This window comes from Aquila chrysaetos, chromosome 7, assembly GCF_900496995.4.
Source record: "Aquila chrysaetos chrysaetos chromosome 7, bAquChr1.4, whole genome shotgun sequence".
NCBI classification, from domain to species: Eukaryota; Metazoa; Chordata; class Aves; order Accipitriformes; family Accipitridae; genus Aquila; species Aquila chrysaetos.
In genome coordinates, this window is record NC_044010.1 from 11167437 (window position 1) to 11183858 (window position 16422).

Genomic DNA, 16422 nt, shown 5'->3' on the forward strand with positions numbered 1-16422 from the left:
TATGGGTTGCTGCTCTTGGATTTAGTGTTTTCAGGGGAGTATGGATAGCGGATTCCTGAAACAAAATGCTACTGCTGCTATTGCAATGCTTAAGCATCTTGGATAAACAGCAGCGGGAGCAGCAATACAAACTGCATGTGCTGTAGGCCTGCTTATTCTGGTGGTGCTTTGTGCTTACTGGCAACAGATGCAGTGGCTAGCTAAATCTCATGTATGTGTTCACTAGTAAATGCTATTGGCATACTTGTTTTGGTAGTAAATAAGAGAAAAAACATATTTGCATCGAAATGTTTTAAATAAACTGAAATTTCATGGAAAAATTAAAAATTGTTAGAGAAGTAAAGATTTCCATCCTGTTGCTTTTCCTAAAATCCCGCAAAGCCTCCTTCCTTTCTTCTGTTTCCTGTAAGCCATGTTATGTACCTTATTTTATACTAACAGTACCTCGTACTTCTAGGAGTTACACATGTAAACCTTTCACACTCAAATGTGACATTTGACAAATATATCATATTTGATACAATTCCCTTACAGAATGATGCTTTATTAACTGGCTAGTAAGAACAGTACAGCTAAGCTCTGTGTTAATTCAAATAAGGCTGTTGTTTTTGAACAGCCATTTCTTTGATTTCAGAAGTTATGACTCTTTCTTGCACTGCTTCTCATAAGCACCCCTAAATGGATGTTTAGGTACGTTATTTGATCAATTTTAGGCTTGTGGTACCCTTAACGACTTATTTTCATGCTGTTAGGTGATTGGGGATTATTTTTCTAGTAAGTATTTCTGTCACTTAGCAACTCTCAGTGTCTCCAAAAAAATTTTTTTAGCTTCTAAGTAATTTTCTTATTCAGAATGGTAGTACAAATTACAGGTATAGCAGTGTTGATAGCATCACCAATACAACGTAGTTGTGCGTGTAGCCCAATATCGTCAGTTTAGTATACTGTTGCATGAAACTCTTTTGCAAAGTTTGGAATTATGAAAGACAAAGAAATCCCTGGTATTTTTGTGGTCTTTCTTCTTAGGTAATTTTTCAAATGCATTAAAGTGGGTGCTGAACTATGTTTTCATCTATAAATTTGATTTAACCTGTCCAGGACTGTGAAACATTAGAGTGCCCATCTTTTCTTAAACACCGTTTCTTGTTACTGCTGCCTGGTATTTTGTTTTGCTCACTGTTGTTCTTAGCTTGAAAAAAGCACCTTTGAGGTCTTACTCTGCACGCTCCTTGTTTCAGGTTTCCTCAGGTACTTGCCCGACTGATGCAACTAATTCTACAGAAGCCTGTCAGAAGTCATCATTGTTTCAGTTCGCAGAGGTGAGTTTCTTTAAAAAGGCTTGTCTTCTCCTTTTAAGAAGCATCTGATGGTCAGCTGAAAGAGAAATCAAAAATCTTTAACACATGCTTTTATTTGTTCCTTCTTTTTGGGTTTATGGTACTGGATCATTTATCGGGTAGATCGGTCAGACTTGAAGTGCAGGAGAGTGTGTTTAAGCACATAGTGGAAACCCTAGTGCAGTAATGGAGCTGTGGTTTAAGCAGTAATTTGCAGATGTCATTCCTGCACTTAGTTTTAAACAAAAGTCTTACTAACTGAAGTTTTAACCTGTATTTAGATGTTACATTATGTCCTTTATCTATTGTGGCTGCTTTAGTCGTTGACTCCATCAAAAACAACTGTAGTTCTGGAATTTCCAGAATTTTCTTCTATAACCACCAAATAGCTCTGTGCAAGTATGCTTTAGTTTTGCACCGTACAATATTTTTGTCAGCGTATTTCCAGTTATTGCTAGAAGTACAACTGTGGTGGTTTGGTTTTTGTAAAGTATGCACTATTTCATCCAGGTTTTAATGGATTTCATTGACATAAATAACACAACAAGAATGAGGTTGCAAGGAATCTTGGTCTTCTGCAAGCATCACTTGCTTGTTTGTATCTTTCCAGCTTTTGAAATGGTCATAATCAAGAGACATACAAATATTTAGCTGTATAAATATTGGTTGTACCGGATGCTGGGTAGTGTTTGAGTAAGTGCATATGGAAAGAAATTTTGTCATAGCAGGGGCTTCTTTTTATTACCTGTTTTCACACCAGCTGTGAATCTGGTTCCCGTGTCTTTAATACTCATTGCTGTGTGTACCTTCATACTCCTCCCAAAACATCATCACTTAAGGAGCAGATACATTGCAAATCATAGCACACAGAAAATGTGATTTAGTTTTGTTTTGAGTTTTGTTTGTTTGCTTTAACATCAACCCACAAGACCTTAAGTTCCAACTTAAGATCTGAGGCGTTCAAAACATTTTAGAAATAAATTAAAGCACTGATCCTGTATTTCTGATTGAAGGTATTGGCCAAAGTTAAGTACGTAACCTGTAATTAGGCTCTTAAACAGCCTGCTGGCTTTTCTTATTAGGTAGAGGAAATGCCTGGTGTGCCAGCAATGAAAAGCAATACTTAGAAGCTCCTTAAAATTGGTTAATTCCAGTGTCACTTGTGATACTTCTGCGGTAATAATTCAACATCCATCTTCCAGTATTTCTAAGATGTGTTTGTATACTTATACTGTCAGTTGAGCAATGTCATACTTTGCATAGTTCCTTTTGATAACAGTCTGTTTCTTGAATTTCACTGCTAAATCTTTTAAAGAGTAAGACAAATACCAGCTCATTTAATTGTTTCGGTTCATTTTACAGTGCCCAAGCAGGACAGTGCCAGAGCCATGTGGTAGTAGGCAGGAATTGTGTGCTGCAAGACAGGCTCTTGCTAAGGGCTTGTGACCGACCACTGGCTTTTCCTTACCCATTGAAGAACTTCTTCAGTGGGTGCCAGGAAACAAGCTCATCTGCACTGCTAAAACGTGAGGTTTAGAAGTAGCTCACTGATGATCAGTAATTAAAAATGCATTTTACCTAGTCTTACTTTTCAAGGATGTTAAACAGCCTGTAGTGAGGCTGCACCTAACCAGTGCATGGTAGGTATGTGTGTCAATGGCAAAATAATTGGTACTTGTACCAAGATCTAACATTAATCAGAGGTGTCGTTTGCAACAAAAATAATTGCCACAAGTTAAATAGTGTAAAATGCAGTTACCTTAGTGTCTGGGATAGATCTGGTATCTCAAAGTACCTGCACTCATTGTGTCCCTGTCCACACTTGCCTTCCACACTAAGTAGCAATTTGTGCTCTATCAGCACCACCATTCTGCTGTCTCAGGTCTCTCACTGAACTGTGAAATGCAATATAGTGTTAAGTTTTTGTTGCTAACCCTGTTTTGACGTATCAGCGGGCAAAAAAAAGCCCTTCAAAAAAGTCTTAGCCTGTTCTATTGATCCTAGGAAATATTTTCCTTGTGAAAAATAATTCAAGATCACCTTTTCACAGATCACCCATTTATGTGTCTCCTGGAAAGCAGATACTGTTCTTTGTTTGGGTGTGCTGGGACTCGTTCGCATGCTTTTAGGTACCAGGAGTCTTTCTGTTTGATGGATCAGAAATTTAGCACGTTGAAGTTTGATATTGAAACTGGAGAGTTAGGTAATACAAACATAATTGTTTTCCTGACAGATCTCTTCGAGCACACCTGGAGCCGTAAAACAAACTGAGGAGTCAGCATTGTTCCAGTTTGCTGAGGTACAATGGCTGAAATATGGCGGGGGAGGATGGGAGGAAGCAAGGAACCAGAGTTGTCACTGAATGGCTAAGCACCCTGTCTGATAAGAGATTCCCATCAGTAGATGTTTATCTTCATGACAGCATTGTGTTAAGAAAATTGTGGGGGGGGAATAACCAGTGATTGGACGAGACTGGCCAGTTCTACCAACTGTAGTATACACAAAAGGTACCTGGCTTGTGAACATTACCTGGCCTTCCATACCAAAAGACATATTTTCCAAATGGCCTTTTAATTTGCATCTAGGAAAACAACAAACAAAAGACATTCTGAAATGACACTGTGCACTGCCTATGGAAGAGGCTGCAGCAGTGCAAAATGGCAACTGCCCTAGAGGCAGGAATGCTTTGCAAAATAACCTTGCAGGTCAAAGGAAGCTTATCACAACAGCTACAAGGATAGGTAACAGCATTGTTAGGCTTATAAAGCCTATAAATTACCCATAAGTATGTAAGCTATCCTCCTTCCTCCACGTATTAAAGATTTGGAGTTCTTAAAGGTTGCTTTTAAGGATTTCTTCTCGCATGTGTTTAATGTGCCTCTATGAATTGACTTTCCACACTTATACTCTTCCTGCCCATTTGGGGGAGTCTGGTACTGCTTGCAGAATCAGTTATGCTAAAGGTATATTCAGGGTGTGTTTGAAAAGACTGGGATTGGAGCTGGTGCTATTGTGGGGGAAGATAATGGGATGAAAAGATGCCCTGTTATTCCATGTATTTACAGAGGTTGACTACATACAACACGCTTCTTTCTGTTAAATGTTCAGCTAATTGTGTACTGTGTGTTTTTAGCTTGGCTAGGATGGGCCTTCTTGTATTTCTTAGGAGGCCCAATTAAGAAAAAACAGTTTACTGATTCAGGTGCCATAAAATACCTGACTACAAATACCCCTATAAGATACAATAGAGTTAATATCTCTAATCATGAAGATGTTTTCATATGTGCCACTTTTTTTTAAAGTTACAAGTAAATTTGGAAAGCTCTTTTGAGGACATGAGTGGAATTGAGCAGGATGAAGCCATGCGTTGAAGCCAATCTTTTAAACCAAGTAAAAGGTATTAAAGTTACAAGTAAATTTGGAAAGCTCTTTTGAGGAAATTAGTGGAATTGAGCAGGATGAAGCCATGTGCTGAAGCCAACCTTTTAAACCAATTAAAAGATATAAGTTGGAGAACATTTCTTGTGAATTTTATTGCAAAATATTGCATGAGTGAATCTGCTAACTTAGTTTCCAAAATCTTAGCCATCTTACATTGTAATTAAACAGCAATTTTAAGATACCTACAGAGTTGAACAGGGTATGAATTGCCTTTAGTACAGCATTTTCAAATTGTCACGTAAAACCTGACTTAGCCATACTGTCAAAGTTTCACAGAACCTAAAATCATGTCCTCTCCTAATTGAACAAACAACAAAATGACAGACGTGAAAATTGTCATATGGATGTGACAGTGCATTGAGTTGCATACCACTACGCTGAGCCAGCTCATTTGGCACATTGGAGTGCATGTATGAATCATCAAATGTTAGGTAGAAGAGGTGCTTAGAAAGTTAATTAGAAACTGGTGAGGGCAGTTTTAAAGTCAAGGTTAATCTCTTTTTCTTGTAAAAACATTAAAACGTGTGTGCACTCTGGAGGGGGGGTATTTTTTGGTTGTGTTTTTTCACTGTCTGGAAATATGGGACAGAAATCTGGAAAAGAAAAAAAAAAAAACAACTAAACAAAAAAAACCCCACAAAACAAACAAACAAACAAAACCCCACCGAAAACACCCACCTTGTTGGCCATGGTTATTCCTCCTGTGTTATACTGTTGTTGTGAAACCTTAATGGCAGTGACCAACATCATGTTTTATCTATAGCAATATAGCAATGGCATTTTTTTAAGATTGCAGCCTGATTTCATTTGGGTTGTTCCAGGGAAAAGTATTGAGCGTGCTACAGAACCTCTTTAAGCTTTCTGCCCCCGCTGTTAAAGCTGCTTGTGCCCTTTCAAATATAAGGGCTTTCATTTGCACAGGGTGTCTTTGTCAAGTTTGGCAAAAATCCCGTTCCTTACTGTGCCACTTCTTACTGGGTCCTGTCTATATGAGTGCATTACTGCATTTAGTAAGCTAAATTATAGTAAGCAATTTGCAGTAGGCTGCTGTCAGCAGCGTACAGTGCTACAAAAGAAAAATGAGAGGGAGAGAAAGTAGTTATTTAGCCAGTAGCCAAGTAGACCTGTGAAGAAATGTGAAGTGTGCTGTGCTCTGATGTGCCTGGAGACTTTTGGCAGCCATCCCAGCTCAGTTTTGGTTCTGGCTGGGTGTTCCTCATATGTTCCCTCTCTCTGCGCCTCCTTTGCGACAGGGTGAGTAAGAGTGCCTCTTTGTGAAGACAGCGATCCCATTGAGTAGACTTGTCATTTAAAATGGACACCTTTACCCCAGGAGTACGAGCCCCCTGTCACTCAGAAACAGCTTGTTATATGTAGACATAGCATGGGATTCTTCTCATCTTTACAGCTTCAGTTAGCCTTTCATCTGGGTGTCTGTCCAAAGTGCTATAGTCGTCAATTAAAGCTGTTGAGGATACGGTTAATGAGGCCTGCCCAGTGACTTGCCACAGATGATGAAAATCCCAGGACTAGGACTTTGTTGGGTCCTGCAGACGCGTGGGCAAGCACCTTGGAGGTCTTCAAAGATGATGTGATGTCCTCCTAAGAGCCTTTTGAAATTTGGCGTGTTGCCAAGTTACGCTCTTGGCTTTCTCGTTCTGCTCTGATCTTGCAAATACTTGGTCTTACTTTTGTCCTTGTCATTTGTACCTTTATGGAAAGACATTATGTAGGCCAGTGATTTCTGAGCAGTGGGCTGTGTTCTTTAACGCGGTGGCTGTTTGCAAGCTGTCTGCTCACATGGGCTGGTTGCTGTCATCCTCCTTGCCATGTGAGGGAAGCAGAGCAGATGGGACCCCTTGCTCTCTTGGCCTTTCTGGATGTGTGTTTGGCAAACGCGAACAGATGGTGATGACTGCTTTGTTGAGAAGAAACAGGAGTACCTCTTAGACTTACTTAGCTAAACTCTCATCTGTTACTAAACAAAGAAAATGCTTCCGGAGAGTGAAAGCAATAAAATTGCTAGTTTAACCATCTGAAAAACAATATGAAGCCAAAACACCTAGTGTTCAGCTGCTTTTCTGAAGTTTTTCTTTAGGTGATTTAATCAAAAAAACAATCTCATGCAGCATGCAATAAGGTGGAGTTTTCTTCGCTAGTCCAGTAGGTTACTATCATTTAAGAAATATGCATGCCTGAGGATGATTTTGTCCCTGCTGCCTTCTCACATACTCACTTTGAGCAGGCTTGCGGGCAACCCTTTCTGTTTATTTCTGTGCTGAACAGAAGGTTTGAATCCAAAACTTTTGGTCAAAATGCCTTGAAATTGGGAGTGTGAGAGCTAGTCAGTATCTTCTCTTCCAGCCTTCCCTTAGGTAAAGCTGTAATCTTCCCAGGTAAACCTGTTACGTAAAATAGACAAATATATTTGCTGTTTGCCTGTATACTGAAATGATTAAATATCTGTGTTGAAATGAAATGCCTATTCTAGGAGGGAGATGAAAAAGTGGCATGTACCATAGCACATGCTTCTTATGCAAACTAGAATGTAATGTTTGTGGCTAGACACACAGAATGTAATATAGTGGCTGAAATGCTGGCCTGCATTGTAATAAAAGGTAATAACTTGATCCTAATGATCCTCAGATTAAACCTCTACATAAGAAGGGGCTATTTGTGGTTGTAGTACTGCAGGTTCTGATTTTTTATAATTAAAACTGGAAGATGGTGTTAAGACAGGGAACGAGATCTGTAATCTCACTGAGAGCCAACTGATCAGCCATCCTCTTATTTCTGATGTTTGGCCAGCAACTTCAGCAGAATGAGTTCTACATTTATGTCTCTTGCAGTTTGTTTTCTTGACTATGAAGAGGATTTTTTTGCTGAAGTGAAATGTTGCCTTCCTCTCTTTCTATTAGTATTACAGGGATCTCACTTGCATTTTGTTAGGAGCACCCATTCTCTTGTCAAAATGAAATTCTTTACTCTTTCTTCACATTGTGCATCAGGAGGCAAGATATGCCTGCATGTTCTCAGGTTATACTTCAGTGTGTGGGTGTTTTTCTGTCCCTTTTCTGCCATTCATATTGCACTGAAAAAATCATTAAGAGCTGAGAATTTATGATGGTAGAAAGATAAAAAGTTGAGGCCTTCTTCGTGCAAAGTGCAGCGTACAATATCACTTACTGCAGTGGGTCCTGAGCAGGTTCACTGAACTGTCTCAAAGCAAAACTAGGATTTTGAATTATTTTAGTTTAATATTAAAAATTATTAGTACTCCACATTCAAATATTATTCACCATATTTTAAACAGCTTGCAGTAAAATGGATGTCCTGGATTTTGGCAGGGGGGTGTGTGGTGGGGTGGTGTAATCAATCTCCTTCACAACTGAAAAGTAAACTCTTCAAATAATCTAGTTCAAAAGAAAGACATTAAATGTAAAGAGAAAGGCTAAGCTGATAATTTTTGCATCTGAAAGATCATGGTCATAAGCATGTTTTTTGTGGTGAGGCGGATGCCACACTGGTGGTCTTCCCCTAATCTTAGGGCTTTTCAAGGCTTCCAGGTCAAATACTACCATGTAATGCCATGCCAAAAAAGATCAACTATAAGAAATAATGATTAATTCTTGTGTTGGTGAACTCATAATGCTGCACTTGGAAGCAGGTCAGAAAAAAATTAGCTGTGAAAGCAATTCCCTGAAGTGCAGTGTAGTTATTTACTGAGTGCTGGTGCTGGCACACCAACATCTGTTTAGAAGGCTAGGTTTGATCTCCAGACTCAAGGTCTTACTTCTTTTTTCTAACTAAAGAAAGTGAAACAAGCAGTGCCTGTGAGGACAAATGGTCCTCTTCTATATCTAACCAAATGGGAAATGCTGCCCAGGCTTGCCGAGAGAATTTTATTTAACCTTGACCACCAGAGTTCATGTTTTTATGCAACTGGTATGTCTTGTTCACTTAGTCACATAGAACACTGGGCATGATAGACTATTAGCTGTGGACAATACAAACGTAGAAGACAATCCATGAGCCTAATCTAAGGAAGAAATTCTATATTTGCTTGTATCTTGCTGACTTCTAAATGCCTGTTAAGTGTTTCTTGCAATTGCATTGCTTCTCTCAAGTAGGGCCTTCTGCCAGAAAGATCTAAAAGTAGCTGATTTAACTAACTCCTTAATTTTTTGCTTCTTTTTCACCCTTCCTTTCTGTCTTCCCTGTGTGCTACTGAAATATTTTCTCGTCTGTTCATTTAAAACCTAGATCTTATCAAATACTTCCCAATTGTCAAGTATTGAGCCTGTAAAGCACTGTGGGAAGTTGGCACTCTTCCAGTTGGCAGAGGTAAAGTGATACCGATTAGCATCACGATGGGAAGATGTGTGTATCTTTTCCCCCAAAAAGTATGAATTGTGTAAGGTCTGCTCTAGTATCAAATTTGGTATTTCCAGATGCATAAATTAGTAAATAACGGAATAGCAAGAGAATTAGGCAGTGGCAGTGGCCCCAGGGACCTAGCTTTTCCTTATACACTTGTTAATGTGCATAGTTTCTTGGAGACAGCACAGAAAAAGTTACGCTTCTTTTTAGAAAATTAGCCTTATAACTATAATAAAAACAATGCTCAGGACAATAGCAAAGATGAGACAATGGTGTTCTTCTTCATGAGGAGCTGAATACCAGGATTCGAAAAGTAAAGCTTTGGTTATAAGCACTGGAAGGTGCATTGCTGAGTTGGAGACGAAGAATAAGAAAAGTAGACTCCGAGGAATCTGTATGTAGAGTTGGAAGTTGAAGCAGTGTATTAAGTTCTGAAACTGGCAGCCGTCAGCAGCAATCAAGAATACTAGGTCAGGTTTCCCAGAAGTCCTAGAAATTCTCTGTGATTCTTAAATATAATCTTGTAGAGCTCTCCTCTTTGATATGAATGAATTGCCCAAAAACCTTTGAGGCTTGGTGTGCAAATACTATTCTTCTTGATGATTGAAAGATGAAAATACATGCTGTATTCCAGGTAAATAAGGGAGGATGCTAGCACCTTACTCATACACTTTTTTTGCTTGGGTGTGGGTTTTTTGGTTTGGTTTTTTTTTTTTGTTTTTTTTTTTCAAAAGCACATCCTGTTTCAGTGAGGAAAATGGTTCTCTGGATCCCATCTAGTGGCATCCAGCCATATATTCTTGCTGGTGAGGTTAATCCCTCTTGGAGGGAAAAAAAGACAGAGATTGAAAGCACTGAAATAAAAATATTTCGTGCCTTGTTCCATGGATAGTAATGCTACTCTCTGACTTTATAGGGACTTAGATGAGTGGAAGAAAACCTGCCTTACCCTACAGGCAGTCCATGGCAGTTGTAGAGTTTGTGGGTGTATGCTATGTTGTCAGCAGTGCCTATGCAAGAGTGCTTATACCTAACTGTGATCAGTGATCCGTAAGGGCATTTGGCTCTTGTAGCCCTGGGACAGCAGAAAGGGTGGTAGTATTTAGTCAGGGGCACCAGAAGTTTTTGAGGTGTACTCTTATGGGACAGCAGCAGGTTTTGAGTAGTGCTGTTCTGGGGTAAGGCTGTTGCTGAGTGCAGCCTGACTTTCAGAAGTCAGCATTGAAAGTTGTGATGTGACTGTGAAGCTTGTGAAGCCCTAATTTGGGGAAAGGACAGGTGCTTGTCCACAAGAGTGCAGAAAAGTGAAGCTAAGTCTGGCAGCGTGATGTTTGCATGTTGGACAGGTTTCTGTGATCTCTCTCTCAGTTATTGCTCAGATGGATTCCTACAAAATGAATGTTAAAGGCTCTGACTCAAACTGAGAAAAGCATGGCAGATGTGCTAAGCACATTCTCCTTGTCTCTAGCACTTGTAGGACATCAGTGCTATTGGTGTTTTTTTTTTTTCCTCCCAGTTTTGGAGTTCTCCATAATGTTGGATTGTAATTGGATAAATAAAATGTGAGAAATTTGGCTTAAGTTTTCAGACAGCAGTTCAGGACCTGGTTTGGAGCATCCCATATAAACTGTGTTCATTATCACCTTGCGGCTGTCTTAGGTTTGCAAGTTCCTTTGGCAAGCATCTGTGCCATGCTGCTGTAACTCCAAACCACAGATGCTGTGCACTGGAGGGGACTGGACTGCGCTCTCCATGCTGCTGGCATGGCAGGGGTCTGGCGTGTGGGAGCCTGTCTGCTTCAGCACACCACACTGCTCTGCTGCTCCTTTGTCTCTCTGCTATGTGGATTAACCAATTTTATCTTCTTTTTTGTTTGTTTCCCCCCTCTTCCCTATGCCTTCCTTTTTGATATTTCACAGTATTTCACAGATGGTGGTAAAATAAAATGCAGAAGTGGGTTAAATTATTTTCTAAAAAATTCTGAGAATTTCTAATTTTCTAAAAATGGTTGGAGCAGTTGCTCTGCAGTCTGAAGCCTGGGAGGCTGTTGCTGATCAGCTCTGCTAAGTCTCTTGCTGTGCCTAAATGCATGCTTTGTCTTTAGCCTTCAGCACAGAGGCATGAGCGTGAAGGGAGGCAGCGGTGGGGGTGCGCATCACCTCTGCAAGGCAGGGCGGCCATTTCTGCCACAGAGGGCTAACAGCACTAAGAATGCTTGGCTGTAAGCGACGTTTGGAGACTTGAGCTGTAGTGGTCAGAGCTTGGGAAATGCTGCAAAGAGCTGCAGCTTCCAGGAGACAAAGAGATAGCACTGTTAACCTTTTTTGTTTATTTCCTTTATGGCGGCGATGGGTTGATTTCTGCAAAATCGACTTTGTGGGCCCATGTTGGTTGACAGCAATGAAAACTTGAGTTTGGGGAGATAGGGAGAGCTAAAAAGTTGTGATCACTTTAGTTCCCCAGTCCCTAGAACTCCACCTGTTTCTAAGGAAGCAAGTATAAGAAACCTGCAAGCCTGATGAGAGATTGTGGGATATGTCCTTAAACCCAGAACATTTTCTTCTTCATACTAGTGGCTAATCCTGAGACTGATGCTTTTAATTTGTTTAGAAAAAGATCATTTCTTTGCACCTAGCTTAAAACTGATACAAACCACTCTAAAGTATTGAAGAGGATCATGGCCTGATACAGGAAAAAGATTCTGCAGAATAATCAGCTACCTGCTTGCCAGACAGCCTCCTGTAGTCTGAGGACTAGTAAAGGTTACCGAAGACTTAAGGGCTCCTACTTCACTTAGGTTTCATAGCATCCCTTTTCTATGTCCTATAGGACACCAACAGGCAGTGCCATAGCCTGGCAGGAGTAACCTTTTTAAGCTATGACAATGAAATGATTGTGCAATCAAATGTCCAACTAAGCTTTCAAAAACACCACCAGCTGGGTTGCATCCTGGTGTAGATTTCGTGTTTAGCCGCTGGAGTCTGTTCCTGTGTGAGAGAGCATGTGCTTCAGTTCATCGTACTCTTCAAAGGGAGTCCTGACAAGCAGATCCCCAAATCTGCAAATACCTTTTAGTGTCCAGTGGTATTAACCACCGGAGCAATTGTGGAGCAGGGTTTTATTTATAACAGCATGCACAGGTCTGCACTTCTTTTTCAATATATAATCTTACAAATTAATTTTGGGAAGAGGGAGGAAACAATCCATTCAAAAGCTGTGTGGTAAACATAAAAGAATTGTGCTGGTAAAAGAATGTTGGGTTTTTTTGATCCCCCTCTGTTTTTTCTTTAGATTTCTTCACGTACATCCCATTCAGGTCCTTCTGATTTAACAAAACAGTGTGGAACATCAGCATTATTTCAGCTGGCAGAGGTAATATTAAAACACTGGTGACTAATTACCACAGGTGCAGTGGGGTGGAGAAGTTAATGATGTTGATTCCCATAGTCTGGAAGACAGAACAGTGCTACAGTTATAATTACACTGTTGCTTATCGAAGCATAAATTATCGTGGCTTGGGTGCCGTAAGTCAAGATTTCCCCAGACTAGCCATCAACTTGGAGATTTCTAAGAGTGTGCTGCATCTGAGAAGTACCAGTCCCTGGTGGCAAAAGGGACTTTCCAATCACAGTTGAAATTGTTTCAATTCCTTGTTTTAGGGTTTGGGGTTTTGACTGTTTGGTTTAGCCGGGGGGCACAAGGAGTTGAGAGGGCTGGAGTACTGTTGAGAGAGTCTGTTACTCAGATTAGGGCATTGCCATTACAAATTGCTGTTAAGGGTCATTAGTTGCTTTCATTTATTCTTGCTTTTCATGCCTACCGTTTTTTGAAGTGGGGTCAATAACTTCTGTAGAAACTCTGCTATTATACTCTCACCAGATCCTCTTTCTGGGAACAGTTAAAACCAATGGCCTCATATTGAAATGTTGTATTTCTTCTATTTCTAAGCTTTTTCTTTTTTTAAGCTTTCCCAGTCTTAAAGACTGTGAATTGCAAGTTTATTTAGAGCTCACAAAACAGAAGTTGCTTTTTTGTAGCCACATCTGTGGCCCTCTGTACTATTGGCTACTGCAGAAGAAGCAAAGGTTTAAAAAAAAAAAAAAAATCCATTGGCGAGGGGTGTGCGTGTTGAATTCACAAAATATTATTACTGTCCAATGAGTTGCATTTTAAAGATTGATCTTTAGCTTTTGAAAATCACAGGCTCTGTTTACATTGCAGTGCAGTAAAAAAGTCACAGAAGTACCGAGAACCCACTTCAGCATAGTTGTGGGGTTCTTCCTCTGTGTAATTTAACCTGCTTCCTAATAGACGCTATGCTGCCCAAGCTTCGTTGTTTCCAGTGCTCAACCTAGCTTGACCTGAACCAGATCAGGAGTTTCTACCCTGTGCAGCAAGAATTTCAGAAACTTACTACAAAGCATTCTATCATTGGTGTTAGACTCATACGTATATTGGTGTAAGATATTTATATTTTGCAAGGAAAAAATGCCTTGCTGATTTGAGAAATCTAAAATTGACCGAAAGAGAACCCAATAATCTGGAGGGTACATCCATACTGACCACATGGCCTGTGGGCTGAGCTGCAGGATAGGAAAGCTCCTGATATCTAGTTCAAAGCAAGCCTCTTCCATCTGGTTTTGCTCCAGGTGGCTGTTTTGTTGACATTCATTTTAAAAACAAAATAACACTGGGAATTCAGCTTGGGGGCTTTGAGGGTGAGACTAAGAAGGAGAAAGCATGTCTTCCCAAGCGCAATTGCTTGGTGCTGTGAAGGACTACGCTGTGTAGCAGTGTCAGTGTAGCTTACAGGTGATCCAAAACCAAGAGGATCTCCCAAGTCAGTGCTGCAGGAACATGGCAGTTTAAGGACCTTTTTACAGCTCTTTTTTTTTGAATATTGCTGTTCCTCATACAGTATGAGGGTTTTGGTTTCCATTAATGTTATCTTCAGGAGGAGATAACCATGGCAACCACTGCTGCTTTGCAGTTCTTTGCAAAATAAGTCTGTGACATGAGAAGAAAGATTTGGAAGGCTTTTTTACTACCTTCCAAATTATTTTGCACATTCAAGTAAAAGAAAATAATCTCAATTGCTGACATTCAGTTAACTTTTTTTCCCCCCTCCTTCAGGGCCTTTTGGAAAATGGACGGAAGAATGATATAGGGACATTTGGGAGTTGAAGGGGTTATGGATATGAGATTTCAAGTAACGTGTCTGTGGCAATAGTGAGAGATACTGTATTGTTCCATTGCATTTGGGGTATTCTGAAAATCAGTCTAGCAGTGGGTTTCCAGGTTATAAAAAAGGCACTTAAAGGATCACAGAATCACCACTGAGATCAGTTGGAGTCTCTTTCTATTAGAGCAGTAGAACGCGCCAGCCTTATTCTACTGCTCAGCTATCATCACGTCACATCAGTTTCAGTAGGGCTTCAACGTATTTTTCAGTACTGTTCTTTTAGCATAGTTTGCTTTCCTGAACTAATGCCAGCGAGATTCCCTGTGTAATGCTCCTGTTAATATAGGTAAGTAATGTTAATAGTTGGTGTTTGTTTCATCGCACTGTTTTTAAACTTGTTTTAGATGTGCCTTGCTTCAGAAGGAGTAAAAGTGAAAGAACCTGGGAAAACAAAAGTGGAAGCACCGGAAGATGTGGGAGGGGAAGTTCCAGAAGAAATGGAAGTAGAAGAACTGGAGAAAACAACAACAGAAGACTCCTATAAAGGAAAAGTAGAACAATCAGAGATGGAGAAAATGCAAAACCGGGATGAGACAAAAGCTGAGGAATCAGAAACTGCAAAATGCAGAGATTTTACTAGTCTTGCAATGGAGAACAGTCCTTTTGAGAGAAATGATAACACAAAGGATCACATGTGCTGTTCTCCAGAGCTTTCAATGGCTGACATGAATATCCTCGGGCTAAAGCCAGAAAAGATCAAGAAGAAAAAGAAAAAAAGTAAGCTGGACCGGCACACAAATGAAAAATCCACCCCCAAGAAACAAAAGAGGCAGTCCTCAGAGTCAGACATTGAAAGTGTAATGTATACAATTGAAGCCGTTGCAAAGGGGGACTGGGGTGCTGAGAGACTCGCAGAAGCTCCCCGCAAAAAAAACCGCCCTGTCTCAAATGTGAAGGGAAGCGTGTTGGATACAAAATCACCAAAGAAAAAAGTGAAATCGAAAGAGAAGAAAACATCAAAGGAGAAACCCACGGAGACCACCAAAGAATCAAAGCCTCCTGATTTCCTTACTATTGCAGCCAGCAAGGAAGTACCATGTGAGGCTTCTGATAACATTAAAGTGGAACCACTGACCCCAACAGAGGAGGTGGTACCCCAAAGCTTACCAGGACAGGTCAAAACTGAGGACAATGACTGTGTTAAAAAGATAGAAACCTGTGGCTCCAGGAAATCGGAGAGATCTTGCAAAGGTGCTCTTTATAAAACTCTGGTGTCAGAGGGCATGCTTACATCTCTGCGCGCTAACGTGGACAGAGGTGGGTGGCTTTGAGTTTCATTTACAGCATGGACCGCAAAAGCCTGCCTGGAGTGGGAGGAAAAACAAAAGTCCTTGTTTAAGCTGGAGTTTGAGCAGTGTGTGATGGGAATGCTGTGTCTGGTCACCTGAGATGCTGGGGGCAGGTGGAGGGGATGGACTCCATGGTCCAGAGCAGGTGGTCTGGAGTCCTGCCATCTGTGTTCCTACTTACCTCACGAACTCTTAACCTGTCCCTTTTAGTCTTTTTATGATCTGAGATTTAGCTTTTTGGCCAAAGGCTTTGCTGGTTAATTTGTCAGCCTGCTGATAGATGTATGCAGGACTTGTGTTGTATGTAACCCTGAACAATTAGCTTGTTTCTATATAAACAACTGTTGTGGTTGTGAGCATAGTTCTCAGTCCTACAAGAGGCAAATGTGTTGTGCTTTTGCTTTGATTGTTAGTTTTGCTGTAGGTGGTGAGCGAGAACCCTTTACCTTGTGGAAGGATGAATTTGAGATAATTTCTGGAAGCTTTCAGTGAGATGTCTTGAAATGTATTTTTCCGATTAGTAGACTTATATGTGTAAATAGAACAGTCAGAGAAGAAAAATATGTTTGTAATTTAGGGAAGTTTATTACTCTGAATCTAGTAATCTCTTTCTGCTCCTTTATACCTCAAGAGATCCTGACTTTAGAGGTCGTATAAAAACCGGGATGGGGGTGGGGGGTGAGGAGGAGGAAATCATTGCCAATATCATCATTATCCAGCCTAAAATAAATAA

General features: G+C 40.3%; 1 protein-coding gene across 26 annotated transcripts in view; it reads left to right on the forward strand.

The window, feature by feature from the left end:
- BBX (BBX high mobility group box domain containing) overlaps positions 1-16422 on the forward strand; it is a 143251-nt gene that overhangs the window by 104611 nt on the left and 22218 nt on the right. For 25 of the 26 annotated variants that reach the window (XM_030019660.2, XM_030019640.2, XM_030019642.2 and 22 more), the window contains 4 exons: positions 1239-1319; positions 3571-3636; positions 12450-12530; positions 14745-15657. In XM_030019660.2, coding sequence (XP_029875520.1) covers positions 1239-1319; positions 3571-3636; positions 12450-12530; positions 14745-15657 — 1141 coding nt within the window. The remainder of the gene's footprint in view (positions 1-1238; positions 1320-3570; positions 3637-12449; positions 12531-14744; positions 15658-16422) is intronic. The other variant, XM_030019636.2, reaches the window with a different exon arrangement.